The 18,025-nt window shown below is 32.4% G+C and overlaps 2 protein-coding genes across 4 annotated transcripts; one reads left to right on the plus strand and one right to left on the minus strand.

The window, feature by feature from the left end:
* Positions 1 to 254: 254 nt before the first annotated feature.
* Positions 255 to 11,235, plus strand: LOC131603780 (K(+) efflux antiporter 4-like). 3 transcript variants are annotated; one of them, XM_058876211.1, is made up of 21 exons: positions 265 to 717; positions 1,126 to 1,172; positions 2,422 to 2,480; positions 2,605 to 2,683; positions 2,815 to 2,876; positions 3,000 to 3,075; positions 3,164 to 3,238; positions 3,461 to 3,532; positions 3,631 to 3,714; positions 4,431 to 4,499; positions 4,616 to 4,642; positions 6,651 to 6,728; positions 6,904 to 6,992; positions 8,000 to 8,096; positions 8,171 to 8,224; positions 8,533 to 8,628; positions 9,053 to 9,241; positions 9,338 to 9,415; positions 9,576 to 9,620; positions 10,483 to 10,572; positions 10,670 to 11,235. In XM_058876211.1, the coding sequence occupies exons 1-21, from the start codon at positions 486 to 488 to the stop codon at positions 10,748 to 10,750; spliced, it is 1,779 nt and encodes a 592-aa protein (XP_058732194.1). In that variant the 5' UTR covers positions 265 to 485; the 3' UTR covers positions 10,751 to 11,235. The 3 variants fall into 3 exon arrangements, 2 of the variants coding, with proteins under 2 accessions (XP_058732194.1, XP_058732195.1); XM_058876212.1 differs by lacking the exon at positions 4,616 to 4,642 and having other exon boundaries at positions 269 to 717; XR_009284493.1 differs by lacking the exons at positions 10,483 to 10,572; positions 10,670 to 11,235 and having other exon boundaries at positions 255 to 717; positions 9,320 to 9,415; positions 9,576 to 9,618.
* Positions 11,236 to 15,512: 4,277 nt separating this feature from the next.
* Positions 15,513 to 16,678, minus strand: LOC131608130 (transcription factor MYBS3-like). Its single transcript, XM_058880061.1, has 3 exons — positions 16,285 to 16,678; positions 15,983 to 16,179; positions 15,513 to 15,895 (listed from the first exon to the last, which is right to left on the minus strand). The coding sequence occupies exons 1-3, from the start codon at positions 16,580 to 16,582 to the stop codon at positions 15,632 to 15,634; spliced, it is 759 nt and encodes a 252-aa protein (XP_058736044.1). The 5' UTR covers positions 16,583 to 16,678; the 3' UTR covers positions 15,513 to 15,631.
* Positions 16,679 to 18,025: the final 1,347 nt, after the last annotated feature.

Raw genomic sequence — 18,025 nt, forward strand, 5'->3', positions numbered from 1 at the left:
AAAAGGCAAAGTTAATATGTGTAAGTAATGTTTACTTTTTCCGTTTTTTTAGAAAATGTAAGTTAAGTATACTCAACACAATTGAAGTAATAGATACTCAATTACTCATATCAAAGTAGGTTGATTATTGTTGAACGTGTCTCAATCTCTTCAATAGGTGTATTAGTTAACATAATGTAGTGATGCTTTAGCATAAGTTACGATCCAAGTAAAGAAGCATCTTGATTTTGCATCCACACACGCGCTTTGACGAACGTGCATTTCACACTATATTTTTCAATTTTCATTCACCGAACATCAAGGACTATTTCGTACATTCCCACTTCCACTCCATTCTATTCCCTTTCTCTCTCCACAATCTCTCTCTCTTCATCTGTGAGTTATACAAGAGTGAGAGAGATTTCGCGCGCCAAACACGACGGTGCTGATAATTCCGGCGGTGTCGCTGCAACTCTCCGCCATTACTCTCTCTCTAAACCAGGGAGATGATTGCGATTCTCAAAGTTCTCATTCTCTGCGATCTACTTCTCTGTTATCCTTCATTCTCTTTCTCTCTCCTTGCGAATAACACGGTGCCGGAGCCGGATTTTGTTTTACCGGAAACTAACCTAACCGCCGTTGGCAATGCCTCGCTTGCGGGATCCAACGAGGATAGTCTCGCTAACATGATTGATCGGGCTCTCGAACGGGAGTTTCCCGAAAATGAACAGAACGAAGGTTTGCAGATCTAGATTCTTTCGTTTTTTCATTCTAATGCTTATGCATTTTTGAATTTCGCTTGTTTAATTTGGTTCCGAAACTCTTGGATCGTGTTTTGAGGTATAGGCGCATGGCTATTGAATATATGAGTATTAGAAAATGCAGATTAATTGAAGTTTCATTTTCGTTTTTGCATACTTCTGCAATTTTGTTATTAGTTTTTTGAGATTGATGCTGTGGATAGTTTAAAAAACGTAATTACTGAATTTCGCTCCATGTTTATTGACATTTATGAGGGAAACTAATAAATGCTATCAATTATGTGGATACTTTGTTATGGTATAGTTGAGTTTTTATGAATCAGTTAACGTTTGGAGTTTTTATTCAAATGAGTACACTTGGTGAGTTATCCTGATTCTTTTGTAGGTACTGATGATGCTGGTAGTTTCAACAACAGTGTTGCTGGACAGCAGGTTTGTAGTCAATTCATTGCTATGTTAGTATTTAATTACTGCAGGAAGTTTGTAGATTTCGCCAAATGCGAAGCAGTTCTGGCGCGGTGGGGTTTAGTCCACCTGCCTAATTTGGTAGTGTAGTTATTTGGCTTTAGGCTAGAGTTCAATCTGGTAGGAATTTAACTCCCGCGCACTAAGGGATAAGTAGACTAAACGGCTAAAAGGCAAAGAGAAGAAATGCCTACTCAATAACAATTAACTAACCGCCTGAGCGAATTGCTGATCTCTTTCATCAAGGATGATCTTCCTTTCATTCTGAAAGCACTCCATCTTGCATTTTCACGCGCTCAATCGTAATTTTTTAGGTAGATATGGTTGTCAAGATCTCGATCTAGATCTTAAGATCTTACTTTGCGATCTCACTCACTCTCAACAATCCTGATCTTTAGTAGAATCGATCGTAATTTGTTAGGTAGATATGGTTGTCAAGATCTCGATCTAGATCTTAAAATCTTACGATTTTGCGATCTCACTCACCCCCAACAATCCCGATCTTAAGTAGAATCACGTGTTGCGGCAAAATTGTGAAAACAAGTTGTAGAACCATTGATTGTGTGCGATCTTGGCTAGTTTCGGCCATGATCAGGCGTTTTCCGGCCACACACACTGTTTTCCGGCCACCATCATTACAAGCCAAGAAGGTTGACAAGATGCCGAGGTGGAACAAAACAATTACGGTTCGGCGGAGGCCATTTCCCCACGAATACACTTGCCTACCAAAGTATCATGTAAAAAACTTAAATATATAGTATAATTTTTTTCGTTTTAGTAATATCTTACGATTTTTGTTACGATCTTATGTTTTACGATCTTGCTACCCCCTCTCGATCTTTCAAAAATAATTGGATAGGATCTTCCAATCTTAGTTACGATCTTATGTTTTACGATTTTACTGTCACCTCCCGATCTTGACAACCTTGGGTAGATGTGGTTGGTGATAATTAATTTGGAGGAGCATTAAACTAATCTTAGGGCTGAGTTCATGATTGATGATATCATAATTCTGATTTCACTTTTGTGTCAAAAATGTGTCTTAGTTTTTATCTGAGATAATGAATTTTATGGTGGGAACATCTGGCTTGGTTACTTTGCCTTCCATTTGTTGGTAAATAGTTATAAGAGTTGTTATTTGTATGACTTATTCATAGCTCTTGAATAGACTTGTGATCTAATGTCCTTCCTTCTCATGACATGTTTATTGTATCAGGCTGTTTTAGAAACTGTTGCTAGAGTTAGGAGCAAGAAAAATGAGAGCAAAGAAGAAAAGTATGCACCTCTTTCTTGTAGAGTAGTTGGTTTTTCTTTGAGCGAGAACTAATTTTTAATAACTTAATGCTAATAAGTAATACCCATTTTTAGTAATTTTGACATTTGGTAAGTTTTTTAATAGGTCATTTCAGTTCCATGATGTTTTCAATTTGGACAGTGAGAACCGTGTTGAGGAAACACCAACTTTAATTGATCGAAAGGTATGCCTCAGTCAAGCACTTGAAGTTTAGATCTTTCAAACTTACATAATGCAATAATTTTTTTACTGCCATATCATCATGATATGCATAAAAAATACACTTTTTATATTTTGTTAATTTTTCTTCTTCAGGACAATGTCTTTATCATATCCAATCCCAAATCAAAGTATCCTGTTCTGCAATTGGACTTGAGGTTTACTAACAGTTCCTGTCCATTTTTTTTTTAATTTCTTTTTCAAGTGGCGTACGTGTATAAGTGACTGCAACTATGAACGAGTCAGGCTGCTTACCTTCTTTGGGCATTTTGTATTTGCAGATTGATATCAGATCTTGTGGTTGTCATTGTCTCTGCAACCTGTGGTGGCATAGCCTTTGCTTGTGCTGGACAACCGGTTTGATCACAAACTAATTTTTTTTGGGGATGTATATTTCTACAATAAACCTATTAAAGTTGTGTCATCCATGCAATCAAATTTGCAGGTTATGACTGGATATCTATTAGCAGGATCCATCATTGGACCAGGAGGTTTGAGTTTTGTCAGTGAAATGGTCCAAGTATGTTTGAGTTTTCCCTTAGTTCTTTTGTTATGCACTCTACTGGTTGTTTTCTCTTTCTTTGAGCTGGTCACATTATTTCTAGATATAAAATCACAACGTGCGAACGGAGTATGATATATATCCTTGAATATGGTGTATTGAAATAGGGTGATAATTAAAGTAACTTAATTATTTGATTGATCTCCAAGTAATCTCACATACTACTTCCGTTTCTTGCAGGTTGAGACAGTTGCTCAATTTGGTGTCATCTTTTTGCTCTTTGCATTGGGCTTAGAGTTTTCCACAACAAAGGTTGCTTGGGATACTCATTTATTCATTTTGGCTTAAACTTGTATATTTTCAGCTCATCCATCCATATATGGTGTAAATCTGACTTTTCATGTTTGCAGCTTCGAGTTGTTCGGGCAGTGGCTATTCTTGGAGGTCTGCTGCAAATTCTCTTATTTATGTGCATGTGTGGAATAATAGCTTCGGTATGTCTGATACTTGTATACATATTTTGAAAAGATAACCCAAGTCATGATAAATATTCATCGCCGGTTTGCAACCTGTATTGAACCTATTTGGTTATCTAATATACTATGAATCCATGATAACCAATTTGTTTAGATTATTTACAGTTCTGAAGAAATTACTGATTTATGTATGTAGCAGGATCAACTAATATAGCTTTCTCAAAATAGGAGATACCCTGAGCTTTAAGCTAAATTGAAATCTCAGATACTGAGGGAACAATGAGAGAATTGGAGAGAAATTTCCCTTGTCATTATGCTAAAACAAAGTACGCTGCTTTTATAATTTTTTCTATATGAGATCAAGTTAGACTTGAGATTTGATGGGAAGGCATTTAAAATTTCCTAGGTTGATACAGTAATCTTACTGTTTAAGTTAACAGTTTTTCCTCAAAAACCTCTTTCTCCATTTCCCTTTTAATTGCATCAAAGTTTAAGTTTTAGCAACACGACAGATTGATATTAAAAGATTTCATTTTTAGTATCCTAAATATGCATGTAAATTTTGTTATGTCAACAATATATATTTAGATTGTTTTGCTGACTGTTGTTTTATTCTGGCCAAGTTGGATAAGGCTTTGTTGTTGTGGTATTTTGCTTTGCCTACATGATTGTTGTTTGGCCCTGATTTAGTGGCAGTGAAAGTCTAATGAATGCACCCCAAACCCTACCTGCAGTTATGTGGTGGTAAATCATCTGAAGGAATATTTGTTGGTGCATTTTTATCCATGTCTTCAACAGCAGTGGTAATTTCCTGATCATAATTTCTCATATTCTTTTCTACAATATACGTGTAATGTAAATTAGTACAGATTTGTTTTGAGTTTGATGTTGTTAAAGTACTGGCTTTATACTATTTCAGGTATCCAGTGCACGCTCTTTAATAATTGTAATATGCTCTTATAATCCTTGTTTGGTGCACTTGGATTAGACTTTACAGTGATTCATATTAATATTTCTTTATTCTACACTGACATCACAATGTTTCAAGTTTCAACCAAGTAAGAGTTAATTGTATTACTGGACCAGATTAAATTTGAGAAAGGTATTTCTGTTTGAAACCGGTGGTCCAATTTTAGGGTCTAAGTGTTAATTACAATATGCTTATTAACTTGACCAAATAAGTAGAAGTTTAGGGATGCAATAGACAACATCAGTATAAGAAATTAAAAGATTATTTGATCGTATGACAGGAATATCTCACTGATAGGGGCATGATCATAAGGAAAAAACAACACTTCACGAATTGATTAAAAATTTCTTTGATAAAAACTTTGTGAATGTGAGGTGTATGTATTTGTTTGAAGAGGAATAGTTTCCAATAGTCCTTTTATTGTCACAAATGTTACGGCATTGAATAATGTTTATGGTTTATCTATTGTGCTTTGCTCATAGTTTAAAGCAACACTGACAGATGGTTTGTGAATGGATTACAGATTCATATGTTTTGTAGACTTCTTGGTTCCTTTTTTTTTTTCTTTTGTTTTTGTTTAGACTTCTTGTTGTGCTAGTTGTTGGCTTGGTGTAGTTCAGTAAAGTTTCCCTGTTTTCCAAAAATCCAAAATAGTAAGCTCGTTCTTTAATCATTTCATTTCCAAACTTTATCATTTCAACAAGAACTGTTCATGGTTCGGTTCAGTAAGGAAAGCCAAACCAAACTGAACCTATTAAATAGTTTCATTGAACCGATTTAAACTGTTTGTGATTTTCTTGAACCATAGGAAATTGTTTTAAGGTTCAGTTCACTGGGTTCTTATGCTTCCGAACTGAACTGGTTCAAAGGTTAAAGAATTGAACTGCTTATAGTTATATAAGGAGACCCAAACTATGTAACTCAAGTGGAGTGGTTGAAATGGAGGAGGGCCTTAGATGTTTTATGTGACACGAAAGTACCACTCAAACTGAAGGGAAAATTTTATCGGACAATTGTAAGACCGGCAATGTTATACGAGACGGAATGTTGGTAAAGAACCAACACGAATATAAACCATCTGTAGCATAGATGATGATGATGTGTTGGATGTGTGGTAAAACTACACGAGGTAATATTAGAAATGACAATATTAGAATCCTGAGTTCAAACATGGGTTACCGCATTCCTCCTTTTCTACAAATGTTTATTTAAATACATGCTGGTCACTAGGCCAAAAAAAAGTATCTTATCAAAATATGAAAATTAAACAGATTGATATTGGTGGTTTAGTAACAAAATGATTAAAGATGAAGGTTTTAGTGCCCCAAGAGCCTGTTTAATATCATTTGGCATTAGCCGTTCGGAAAAAGATGGAACTAACTGCAGAGATGGATACACAAACTTTCAGTTGTGTGAAGCTACTTCTGCAGTAACGTGCAAATTACTTGTTTCAAAATCCAACGAGAACAAATCTGAATCCTGGGTTGATGAAATGATGTTTTTATTCAATAAAAATCTTTCAGGAGGAGATGTTGTCATGAAATTCATCTATTCAGATCCACACAACCAGCAGCTTGAAATCCTCCCCAAAAGTTAAATACTCCGGCATAACATTAACAGCAGGACATTCTGAAAATTTTCCTGGATTGATAAGTCATTGATGACATTGAGTTTGGTTTTCATTTTAGTTTTATTGTTAGGCTTGGCTGACAAATGGTTTTTAATACCCACTGCTCAGTTTGGGATTCAAGTGCACAGTTTGGTTAACAAACGGGTTTTAAAAAACAGCCGTTTGGTTTACGTCTCTATTCTTTGGTTCGGTTTGAAAATGGTTCAATTTGTGGTTTAGTTCTTCCATTTTTTTTGTATAGTCCTAGTTATCACCCTTCTTCTCTGTCCACCTAGACAGTGTTGTTGTTGCCTTTGAATATTTCATTTCTTCATCAAGAATTTGAATTTTCTTTTATTCTTCTTTGGCACATAGGTCTTGAAATTCTTAATGGAAAAGAACAGCGTCAATGCCCTTCATGGTCAGGTTATAATTGGAACTCTGATTCTGCAGGTATGTACACTATTACTTTTATATTTATTACTGTGCATGCATGACTCAAACCATGCTGCTACAGTCATGCAAAAAGAGGGGAGATCAGTGCTCTCAATGACCTTTCTGTCTTTGTTAAGATTTTCTCTCAGGTATACTTCGAAATTTAGTATTCAATTTTATTGATTCTTTTCAGGATTGTGCTGTTGGTTTGCTCTTTGCACTGCTTCCTGTCTTGGGTGGAACATCGGGTGTTCTTCAGGGAGTAATATCCATGAGTAAATCGTAAGTAAATTATGGGGTACAGTCTGTCATTTATTTATGCTATATTTTTATCTCAGCTGGTTTATTAAGATATATATTAGATGCCAATAAACCCCTAAGGTCCCCTTTTGCTGTTTCTTTGTATTCTTCTGGTCCTGTCTTTCTAGTATGACTACTATCCAGTTGACCTTATAATACCTAGACATCAAAAAATCTATTCTGTTCATAGTTTTGATTTTTGGCTTGTGAAGAGATTTTTAAAATATGTAGATGCAACTAAGCTTAGAAATATTAGTGAGGTCCTCAGATTTTTTTGAGGTCTACAGATCTTCTTCAACAGATTGTCCTTTGAATTATGTGACCCCATGTTTTTTCCTTGAAAGAGAATTATGTTACCCCATGTACGTAGTTTCAACGAAGTCACTTCAGTTCTTATTTTTCTTTCAAAAAATATTTGTATATTCTATTATAAATATGAGTTTAGATCCACATGGTCTAGAGTGTGTTTATTCTATATATTTATTTGTCTGTATTACTTTTGTTAATCAGACTTTACATTATACCGTTACAACTGAATAAGTTCTTAAGGGGTTGCAACAACTAATTCAGTTAAGTTAAATAAATGAAATATATTCTGTAGTGAAAAATGGAAAATAGTTTTCTCAGTTTTCTGGTTGTTTTATTTGGACGTAAGAAATCCACATGGGAGGGGTCTATTCATTTCTTAGAGTCTGTTTCTAATATTTTGGTTCTCTTTGATGGAGTGGGTGGAAATGTATAACAGGGTTTCTGACGAAAACAAATAAAATTGCCAATGCCATTATCATTCCCTGGGCCTAGATATTATTTTGATGATTTAGTTTAGTATGTCTGGCAGAGTGACACTATTTTCCATAGTCTGGTTGAACTTCACAAGGAAGTCTGCTCGATTTGATATGCCGAGGACATAAACTTTATTCCTGCTTGATAGTATGCTTTTGTTTCAATAATTTATTCTTTATGATATACTTAATTTAAAATTATTTCAGGTTGTTGACCTTAATTGCATTTTTGGTCGTTTTGTCAATATTATCTCGTACTTGCGTACCCTGGTTCCTTAAGCTTATGATAAGCTTGTCATCTCAGGTGAACATAAACCTTTGATCTGTTGTTGGACGTTTGTTTTTGTGTTACTTTGTAACTGTCTTTTTCTTGTGCAGACCAATGAACTTTATCAACTAGCATCAGTGGCGTTCTGCCTAATGGTTGCTTGGGTCTGTTTTCTATCCATTCTTTGTTTTCAATTTTTGGTTACTAGGCAAGAATGTTATCTTAATATATTTTGTAGTCTGATTCCATATCTACACTGTTTAAGTGGCCTAGTCATGACAATGTCTCTGGTTGTTTCCTCTCAATATGTAATGACTTATGTTATGTCCATGGGCTTAACTTTACTTCCTTAAATCTTAGTAGATGCTTAAATGCATGCATTCCTGACACATTATACTTGTGATGAATTCCAAATCCAAACAACTTGTGTGCCTCTGACAAATTGTTTTGATAATTTGTTATTTCATTTCAGTGTAGTGATAAGCTGGGTTTAAGTCTTGAACTAGGTTCATTCGCCGCGGGAGTAATGATATCAACAACGGATCTTGGTCAACATACGCTTGAACAAGTAAAATATTTTACTTAGGATATATATTTTTTGTAGCTGCTAATTTTACTTTATACTATATGATTCGGAAGTTTTCGGATAGTATAGTTTCCATAAACTGTCCCACCCAAAATTAATTATTTTTTTCCCTTTTTGTGAGTAAAAACTTGTGGATTGTGGAGCAGCATCTTGTCCAACCATTGTCATTTTATTTATTTTCGATTTCAGTATTCAATTATTTTCTTTTCTGTCATCTCAAATATATTTTAAGGGGGGATGTTTGAATATTCTTTTTGGTACTACTCTGTATTTTTATTATGGATGCCTGTAAATTGGGGTGGCCGATTGAGATGAATTTCTGGAAGATTTCTTGAAAGACATACAATTTGAGGTGAATCCATGTTTTGTCATACTTATTCGAGTTTTACTCAATTTATGATTTTAGGTTGAGCCAATTCGCAACTTGTTTGCTGCTCTGTTCTTGGCCAGTATTGGGATGCTTATACATGTCCATTTCCTTTGGAATCACGTTGACATTTTACTGGCATCTGTTATATTGGTGATCATTGTAAAAACAATTGTAGCCGCATCTGTTGTCAAGGGGTTTGGATACAACAACAAGACTTCCATTCTTGTAAGAATTGGCAACACTCAATACTATTGTGTACGCTTTTTAATTACATTATACATTTCATTGACAGAGGAGCCTTAGGTTATTCCACATGCGTAGGTTGGGATGTCCTTGGCTCAAATTGGGGAATTTGCATTTGTTCTTCTCAGTCGTGCTTCGAATGTTCATTTAGTCGAGGTACACATTTCATTTTTATACACTCCTTTGAGATAATTCTTGCTTATGCTTAGGAAGACAGTGAAGTTTATCTTCCTATATTTCTGGAAATAGTTTCAATTCAAGAAGACTGGAATTGTTTACATACACACAGTTAACTGAAGTCTAATCCTTACTGTAGGGAAAGTTGTATTTATTGCTCCTTGGAACAACTGCTCTCAGTCTGGTATGCAAACAATGCTTTAATGAGTTATAGTTTACATAGTAATCATAAACTGTTTCCCTTTTAAGTACTATACAGTTCATTTGTCATGAATTCAAATCATTAATCACCTGTTACTTTGTTGGTTTTGTGAGGTTTGAATCACTTGATCCATATTATCCCTGTATAACATTAAAGACGTTTTCAATTTGTCTTTTAAATGAGATCCTCATAAAGCCCATTAGTTTAGTTATTTGAATATACAAATTTTATGCTCTTTGAACACGGGTTAGAGTCGTAGGGTTGTTGATGTTCATTTTGGATTGCTTGCTAGCTGCTTCTACTCAAGGGCAAACTATTGCTTCAAGCCTTGCGGACCATGGTCATTTTACTCCCATATATTCTCTTTTGTTTTTGAGAGGGTTTTGTAATGGGAAACAATCTTTGTGGAAAAATGGGATAAATAAAACAAAAAGCATGATAAATCTGCCAAGCATGTTAAAAGGGGCACCATGAACTGTTTCAGTTGGCCAGCAGTGGCATGCTTGCAGTTGCAGGGTATTCAGCTGGCCAGCATAAGTGAACCGTTTCAAGTTTTTTTGTTGCTATATTGTATTGTGATTTTGTTGGCCGTCTTTAATTTAATTTTTCATTCAAGTGTCAAAGCAGTTTATCACTAGTAAATTTGAGTGAAGTTTTAGCATTGCTTCACTAGTAAACATTAGGTCCTGCTGTTGTGAAATTCTTGTGCATAGATTTGAATGTTATAGCCTGTTTTGTGAGTAATCTTGATGTGTTTTGAATATTGATTTCTGGAATGTATTTAACTAGTTGACTAGTTGTTTTGTAGTGACTTTGAAGCTTACGCTGATAGAAATTTGTGCAGGTGACTACACCCTTGCTTTTCAAGCTGATTCCTGCAGTTCTACGTCTTGGTGCATTGCTCCGGTGGTTCCCTCCTGATACTCCTGCTGAGGTAATTTATATTTTATTTACTGGCAAAATATTCAGATCATTATAGCTTTTTGCCGTTTCAATTGTCTTGATGACATTGAATGTGATTGTACTTTCAGGTTGTCTTTAAAGGGGACAGCTTTCGTGCAGACAGCGCTAAGCGTATTACTTTGATGGTTCAAGGCTCCCATGATTCATGATGCCCAAATATATTATGACACAATGAATTTGCTGGATTAACCCGATGGCTTCTGTTATTCTGGTGGACAGGTGCTAAATAGTGCAAATAATGCTGACTAATTGAATCCTTTCTATTGCAAAGAACTGTACACGCCACATGCTTTTAGAGTACAAACCAGAAACAATGAATGCAATGGAAAATGCAGGACACCAGAGGCAAGGTTTCCAACCGGATCCATCAACTAACCTTGTAACTTAGGCCACATTGTTATCAACTTGAATGGCCTATTTTTGTGTATAAAGTAATGTCTAGTTGCGGTTAGTAGTGTATTTCATCTTAGGTCTTTCCCCTTTTATTTTTATCAAAAATTTTGTGTTGATTGGTTTTCGAATGTGTAAGTTGTCTCTGTAGGTAGTCATCAATGTCAAATGTATCATCCTCACAAACTATTGAAATTATTAATGATTAATGATAGCAGAAAGAAAATTGCTATGCAGTTCATTACCTCTAATTGTTTAAAAACAGAATACCATGTAGTATTTAGGACTAATATTTTTGTTTTGGCTCTGCTATCTCCCATTCTCCCTTGTTTTCGTTGTCCTTTTAATTTTAGCCTGCTACAGTTTGCACCAATTATCCGTGCACGTGCAGATAAAAACATGGTGGGTCATAAGAGAGAATGGTGATCAGATATTATATGTGGCAGATAGAAATTTAAGGATATGCAAAACATAGCTGGAAGATGTTTTTGGTTTAATGTTCTTGTGGCATCTGTTGCATTGAGACCCTCTTTATCTGTACAATAATGAATGGTGGTGAGTCTGGAGACGTTGGTCTTTGCCAAATTCAATTATTGTTCGTCAGGTTACTTGTGTTTTTTTGTTGATTCAGAAATCGACATCAGCCAAAAGGGGACTCATGAAGTGGTCCCCTTCTTTTACTATTTTTGAATTTTAAATGAAACAAGAGCCAGGGATAATGTACATGATTTTCAAATGCAAATACTTGACTAAATTATCAAATCAAATTAGCTACTGGAAGGTACAACGTCAATTATAGATTGATATTGAGTAATGACTACTTCTATCAAATCACCTTTGAATATGTATTATCCTAAAAATTGACATATGAACTAATTTAATACTACTATTTGAGAGTATTGTACAAATATAAGTAGATTTAAAAAGTTATTTTTTTTTTTCTAAATAAGAACCGGGAAGTAGTTAAGTGTTTAATTTTTAACAAAAATTAGAAACAATTAAATACAATTAAATAGTGGTTGATATTTCATATCTACATTATGATTATTTAACGAAAGACATACATTGAGAGAAATATTTGCATCCTAGAAAATTAAGCAAAAGTCTACCATTTTCTCATCATTAAGTGAATTTGTGCAAGAAATACAAAACAAGTGATAAAAACATTTCGTGACAAAAAGTCCCATGCAGGTTTGATTGGCATATTATTTATAGAATCTTGTGGACGCGCTTCATTTTCATCCTATCCCCTTTATCTTAATATTTGTAATCAAACAAGGGAAGGCACTGTTCAGTTTCTGGTTATACAATACAACACTTTAACTTCCATTTTAAGATTTTTTTGATTAGTAAGGTTAAGTAACTTAAAAAGTGTTAAAGCAAAGCATTTTTTTAAAAATATTTTTCTAAACTATTAGACATACTATACGATTTTTATAGGAGTGTCGGACACAACAATATGATTAATTGTAGAAGTTGTTAGAAGTTAATAATTCAGTGTTTCATATAGGTGTTCCATTTGATAAAACAGAGCTGAATAAAATAAGCTTTATGCAACACGTAGTTGTTGTGTCAAAGTGTATGTATTTTTTGAATTTTGGTTTTATAGATATGTATCAGAAGGTTAGAGGTGTAAGTTTTGAATGATATGTTGTTGTGATAGTTTTGAACTGATTAGAGTTTGCATGGAATAATTTAAAGGTTTGGTTTATTTGGTAAATGAAGATGATGGTGGTTAATTGATTAGAGAAGGGCTTGTGAATTTTGGTTTAGGGATACTATGATGTTAGGAAGAAAAACGCGAATAGGAGAAGGAATATGGTATTGTAGAAAAAAAAGAGTCTATTTAACAAATAAAGAAAGGAATCAATTTTTAATCAACACAATAAAAAAATCAAATCGAATTTTATTTTGATTTTAATTTTTTGGCTATATTGAAAAAATTATATCATTAATTTTCAATTTCCTGCACTTATTCAGTAAGCTGACGAATCAAAAGTTAGTGTGACAATGAACAATATATAGAAAACAGGTGTGACAATAATGGAGAAAATTTATGATTTAATTAAAAATGAATAAATAATAATTTTTAAAATGCCTATAAATAAAAAACTAAAATTATATTAAAAACTAAAAAAAACTAACATTTGACTTTTTTTTTTAATAAAAAAGCAAATTAAAAAGTAAACATTGGGATTCGAATCTGCGACCTTTTACTTGAATTCCTAAACATTCACCAAGGGAACTAACTAACACTTTAGATTTTTTTCTTCCATTTTTTGAAATGCAAAATTTAGAGTACGACACACGTCGTCTTGAGTGTTGTCCTCACGGGGAACATGTGATATTTCAAACTCTTGAAAGCTCGCTAACTCCTCCTTATTCAACTTGAGATATCTTTGTAACATCGGGTCTTTAGCTTGCGCTTCCCCCATATTTGAGAGACGACCAATTGATAATTCGTCCATCATTAAAATAAAAGATTGAAGAGAGATAAAAAAAGATTCACACATAGGGTATGTTTGGTAAAAATAGCGGTTGACTGATAAGCTAGCTGATAGCTTATAGCTTATGACTGATGGCTGATGACTGATGACTTATAGCGGATGATTGAGACTGATAACTTATAAGCTCATTGAAGTGTTTGATAAAATTAGCGGTTCAATTAACTTATAAATGTAAAATGACATAAAAGATATTTAATATATAATTATTTTATTTTAAATTAAGATAAGTTATAAGGATTAAAAATGGATTTTAATTAAAATAATAAGGATAAAAAAGGAAGAAAAAATAATAAGCTATAAGACATAAGCTAAAACGCTAATTGAAATAGCGTCTGAAAAATAAGCTATAAGTTAGTAAAATAAGCTATAAGCTCGTGATGAAAAGACCGTTACCAAACAGGTCTAAATTATCATATGAGCTTATATGACATAAACATAAGCTATAAGCTCGAAAACATGTCTTATCAAACAGAGCCATAATCTCCACCATTTATTTTAAAACCATTCCCCCAAATTTGAGAGACGACCAATTGATAATTCGTTCATCATTAAAATAAAAGATTGAAGAGAGATAAAAAAAGATTCACACATAATCTCCACCATTTATTTTAAAATCTAATGGTTTAGATTCATTCTCACATTCTCATATAAAGAAGACATTCTCATATGATATGCCATATATATATATATATATATATATATATATATATATATATATATATATATATATATATATATATATATATATATATATAGATAGATAGATAGGATGACTCAAGTGAGAACACTTGGTTATTATGAGAAATGAGAACAATGAATCACGACCATTAAATTTTGATTTTGTTGATTTTAATGGACTGGATTGGTTTCTCTTTTTATGTTGATTTAAAATAAATACTAAGGATCATAGAAAGAGAAACCAATCCAGTCCATTAAAATCAACAAAATCAAAATTTAATGGTCGTGATTCATTGTTCTCATAATAACCAAGTGTTCTCACTTGAGTCGTCCCATATATATATATATATATATATATATATATATATATATATATATATATATATATATATATATATATATATATATATATATATATATATATATATATTCTTACTCCAAGAGTAAGTGTAGAAGAGTTACTCCAAATCTTAACCATTGATTTTCATTATTCTCATGACTTTAATTGATCACTTAATCTAATTATTTTGGAAATATTTTTATATATAAAAAATTAATTAAAACTATTATACTAATAAAAATCAATGGTTAAGATTTGGAGTAACTTTTCTACACTTACTCTTGGAGTAAGAATATCTCTCCTCATATTATAAGCAAATATTCTCTTTTTAGGTTCATTGAATAATGAATTGTATGTGATTTTTATGTAGACCAGATACATTCATTATTCAATGAACTTAAAAAGAAAATCTTTGTTTATAATAACGGTCGGAGAGAGTATATATATATATATATATATATATATATATATATATATATATATATATATATATATATATATATATATATATATAAGATGTATCAAGTAGGAGCATTTTTAAAATAGGAGATAAGAGGAATAAATTCTAACCATTGAATTTGATATTGGGTCTTGATAAATATTTATTGTCTATGCTTGTACATGATTTCATCAAGACCATATATCTAATCTAATGGTTAAAATTTAATTCTCTTATCTTCTATTTTAAATATATATATATATATATATATATATATATATATATATATATATATATATATATATATATATATATATATATATATATATATATATATATATATATATATAAAAGATTATACAAAAATAAGAGACAAACGGCTAATAAATTGCATCACTTTTTCTTTTTGGATGACAAAATACTATTTTATAAATAATTTTTTTTAATTTTTTACAAATTAAAAATAATCATTGTGAAACACTGTTTTGTATGATGGTGAATATTATATATACATCTTCAAAATAAAAGGACCATTATATAATTCATGACTATTAATGCCAAGAAAAATGTAATCTCATTTTGATCATATCTTCTTGTGCATGAGGTTAAGTTACACTTGACAAGAAATTTATAATTAAAATTACTCAATCTGAAAAATTCCACAATACTTAATGAATTAAGTGACCCTAATTGGGCCTAGAAGAAATGGGCCAGCTGGAGAGGGTTGATTAGCCTTAGGGGGTGCAACAGCAAGTGTAAGGTCCAAATTAGGCACTGCTACATAATTTGAAGAATGATGATTATGTAACCAATTAACTTTAGAGTAATTAATTTCTTGTGTATCTAATTTGGTTTCTTCTTCTTTTTCAACTTCACAATTACACTTAGTATCCTCTAATTTATGACCTTGTCCTTCTCTCTTGGTGTTCTTGCTCCCAACCTGCATCCATATCATATCAATTTAATAGCAAATAATGATCAATAAATTGGATTAGTCTATATTATTAACAAATAATTATGTATATACCAAGTCAAAGAGACTTGATCGCCGTTTCTTGTTATTGAGAGTTGCTAATCGGATAAAATATTTTTGAGCATGACTTGCGACTTGTGTAGGAGTTCTTGTAGTGACAAAGTTTCTAGCGATACCTCTCCAGTCTCCTTTTCCAAGCTTTTCTAATCCAACAAGAAATATTCTATGTTCTTCTTCTGTCCATGGAACTCCTGAATATTATACGATAAAAACAATAAAATATAGATCATATACATCAGTTATTCAATGAATTTGAAGATGAATATTCGATTATTATATAATGAATATACCCGTACCTTTCTTCCTCTCTTGGGGTGGACCTATAAAGCAATCAGATAGATAGGCAAGATTAGAGGTGGATTTGTGATGATGATTATCATGAATGGTTGATGAAGAGAATGAGGAAGATGAAGAGGTTGGTGAGGGAAAAGTGTCCATGCTAAAGCTTTTCTTGATGATGGTATTAGATGATGATGAGGAGGAGGAAAGTTGGACACCAAAGAGACGAAGTCCTACAAGTTTTGTGGTGAAGGATGTGCATGTCCTACAATTATGTCCTATTTTACCACAATGTGAACATTTTCTTCTTCCCATTGTTACAAACCAAAATATATGTCTCTAGTTATGAGAATGATAAGGAGAGAAAGGTGAGAAAATGAATTGGTTTGGTGGTATATATGATATGATGACGAGGGAGTGAGATGTGGGGCTAATGAATTAAATAATATGGAAATGGAAATATATGGTCGCATACACAAGATACTTAATTGGACGGACATACTTTTATTTTTAAATTTGTTGGATATTTTTGTTAAAAATAATCATAGAGACACCAATTCCTTATCTTATTATTTTTTAGGATTTGTGTCCTATGGGCCTCTTCACCGTACATTTGGATCTGCCTGCAAATTGTTCAACTTTATAATATACTTTCTTTAAATTCAAAGCTTTGTAATATGGTACTCATGACAGGAGAGATATGATATAATATACTAGAACCCCACATAATTTACTACAACTTATTTGAATTTTAAGAATAGTATGATACAAGTGTAGGTGTTTAGGTTCTACTTCAAAATGTCGAATTTTTAAGAGAAATGATCCATTAATCTAATCTAGATATCAGAGTTATGATTAGATTCAAAAGAGCAGCATGAATGGAAGAGCGTCAATGAACTAAACTCAGAGACTTAACATAATATATCATTTAAAATGTGAAGACAATTGATATATTTCATTCTCTTATATATTTAATTTATTTTCTAACTTTTAGTAATTTTTTTAGAATTTTAGCGTTAACGCTCACACTTAAATTTCAAACTTTATGAGAGAATAATTTACATTGAATCAAGAGCAACTACAAAACTGAGAAAGACAATATCTCTTCAACTAAGTCGTAATTAAGTCTTACATCAACTTGAAATGGAGTAAATATTAGATCTATAAGATAGGTGACTCATATACCTTATATCTTAAGACTTTGGGTAAATATGTGATGTCAATGTCTCTTAAAATCATGGATATTAAATTCGTTCATACTCCCAGCACTCCTCAGATCCCCTCCCCAAACAATCTATTTATTAAAAATGATTGATTTAGATTCTTAAAAAAAAATTATTTAATTAAATTTGTTAAACTTAGGCTAAAAAACCTAAAAAAATTATATAGACCGGCCTAGATATTTAATTTCTGAAAGAATATCAAGCTAGAGGGAAAAAAATATGATTAGACCAAAATAATTGATCCTTTCTATAAAGATTTTCGTCTTCTCTTTTCAGAAAGCATATCTTCTTCATTAAAGGATCGAGGTTAATTTAGTGAATTGTTTGAAATCATTCCTACCTCCCGAGACGATTAATCTTATAACAGGAGTTAGACTCCCACTTGATAAACAAGCAACTCCAAACACAAGAGTGAGGGGGGGGGTAAATTTTGATATTCAAGTTTCAAAAATCAATTTCTATAAACGCTTTGATTTGAAAACAAGTGATATTAGAAGAAAGAAATAAATAGAGATAAAACAACAAAATAATAAAA

The sequence above is a fragment of the Vicia villosa genome, linkage group LG5 (assembly GCF_029867415.1).
Source record: "Vicia villosa cultivar HV-30 ecotype Madison, WI linkage group LG5, Vvil1.0, whole genome shotgun sequence".
Lineage (NCBI taxonomy): Eukaryota > Viridiplantae > Streptophyta > Magnoliopsida > Fabales > Fabaceae > Vicia > Vicia villosa.

Excerpts from the sequence above, each read along its gene's own strand:
- LOC131603780 (XM_058876211.1), top strand. The coding sequence starts at position 486 with ATGATTGCGATTCTCAAAGTTCTCATTCTCTGCGATCTACTTCTCTGT. Across the intron at positions 8,097-8,170 it reads TGATAAGCTTGTCATCTCAG|ACCAATGAACTTTATCAACT; the intron begins GTGAACATAAAC and ends TTTCTTGTGCAG. Across the intron at positions 8,225-8,532 it reads TCTGCCTAATGGTTGCTTGG|TGTAGTGATAAGCTGGGTTT; the intron begins GTCTGTTTTCTA and ends ATTTCATTTCAG.
- LOC131608130 (XM_058880061.1), bottom strand. The coding sequence starts at position 16,582 with ATGGGAAGAAGAAAATGTTCACATTGTGGTAAAATAGGACATAATTGT. Across the intron at positions 16,180-16,284 it reads ACCCCAAGAGAGGAAGAAAG|GAGTTCCATGGACAGAAGAA; the intron begins GTACGGGTATAT and ends TATAATATTCAG. Across the intron at positions 15,896-15,982 it reads GATCAAGTCTCTTTGACTTG|GTTGGGAGCAAGAACACCAA; the intron begins GTATATACATAA and ends ATATGGATGCAG.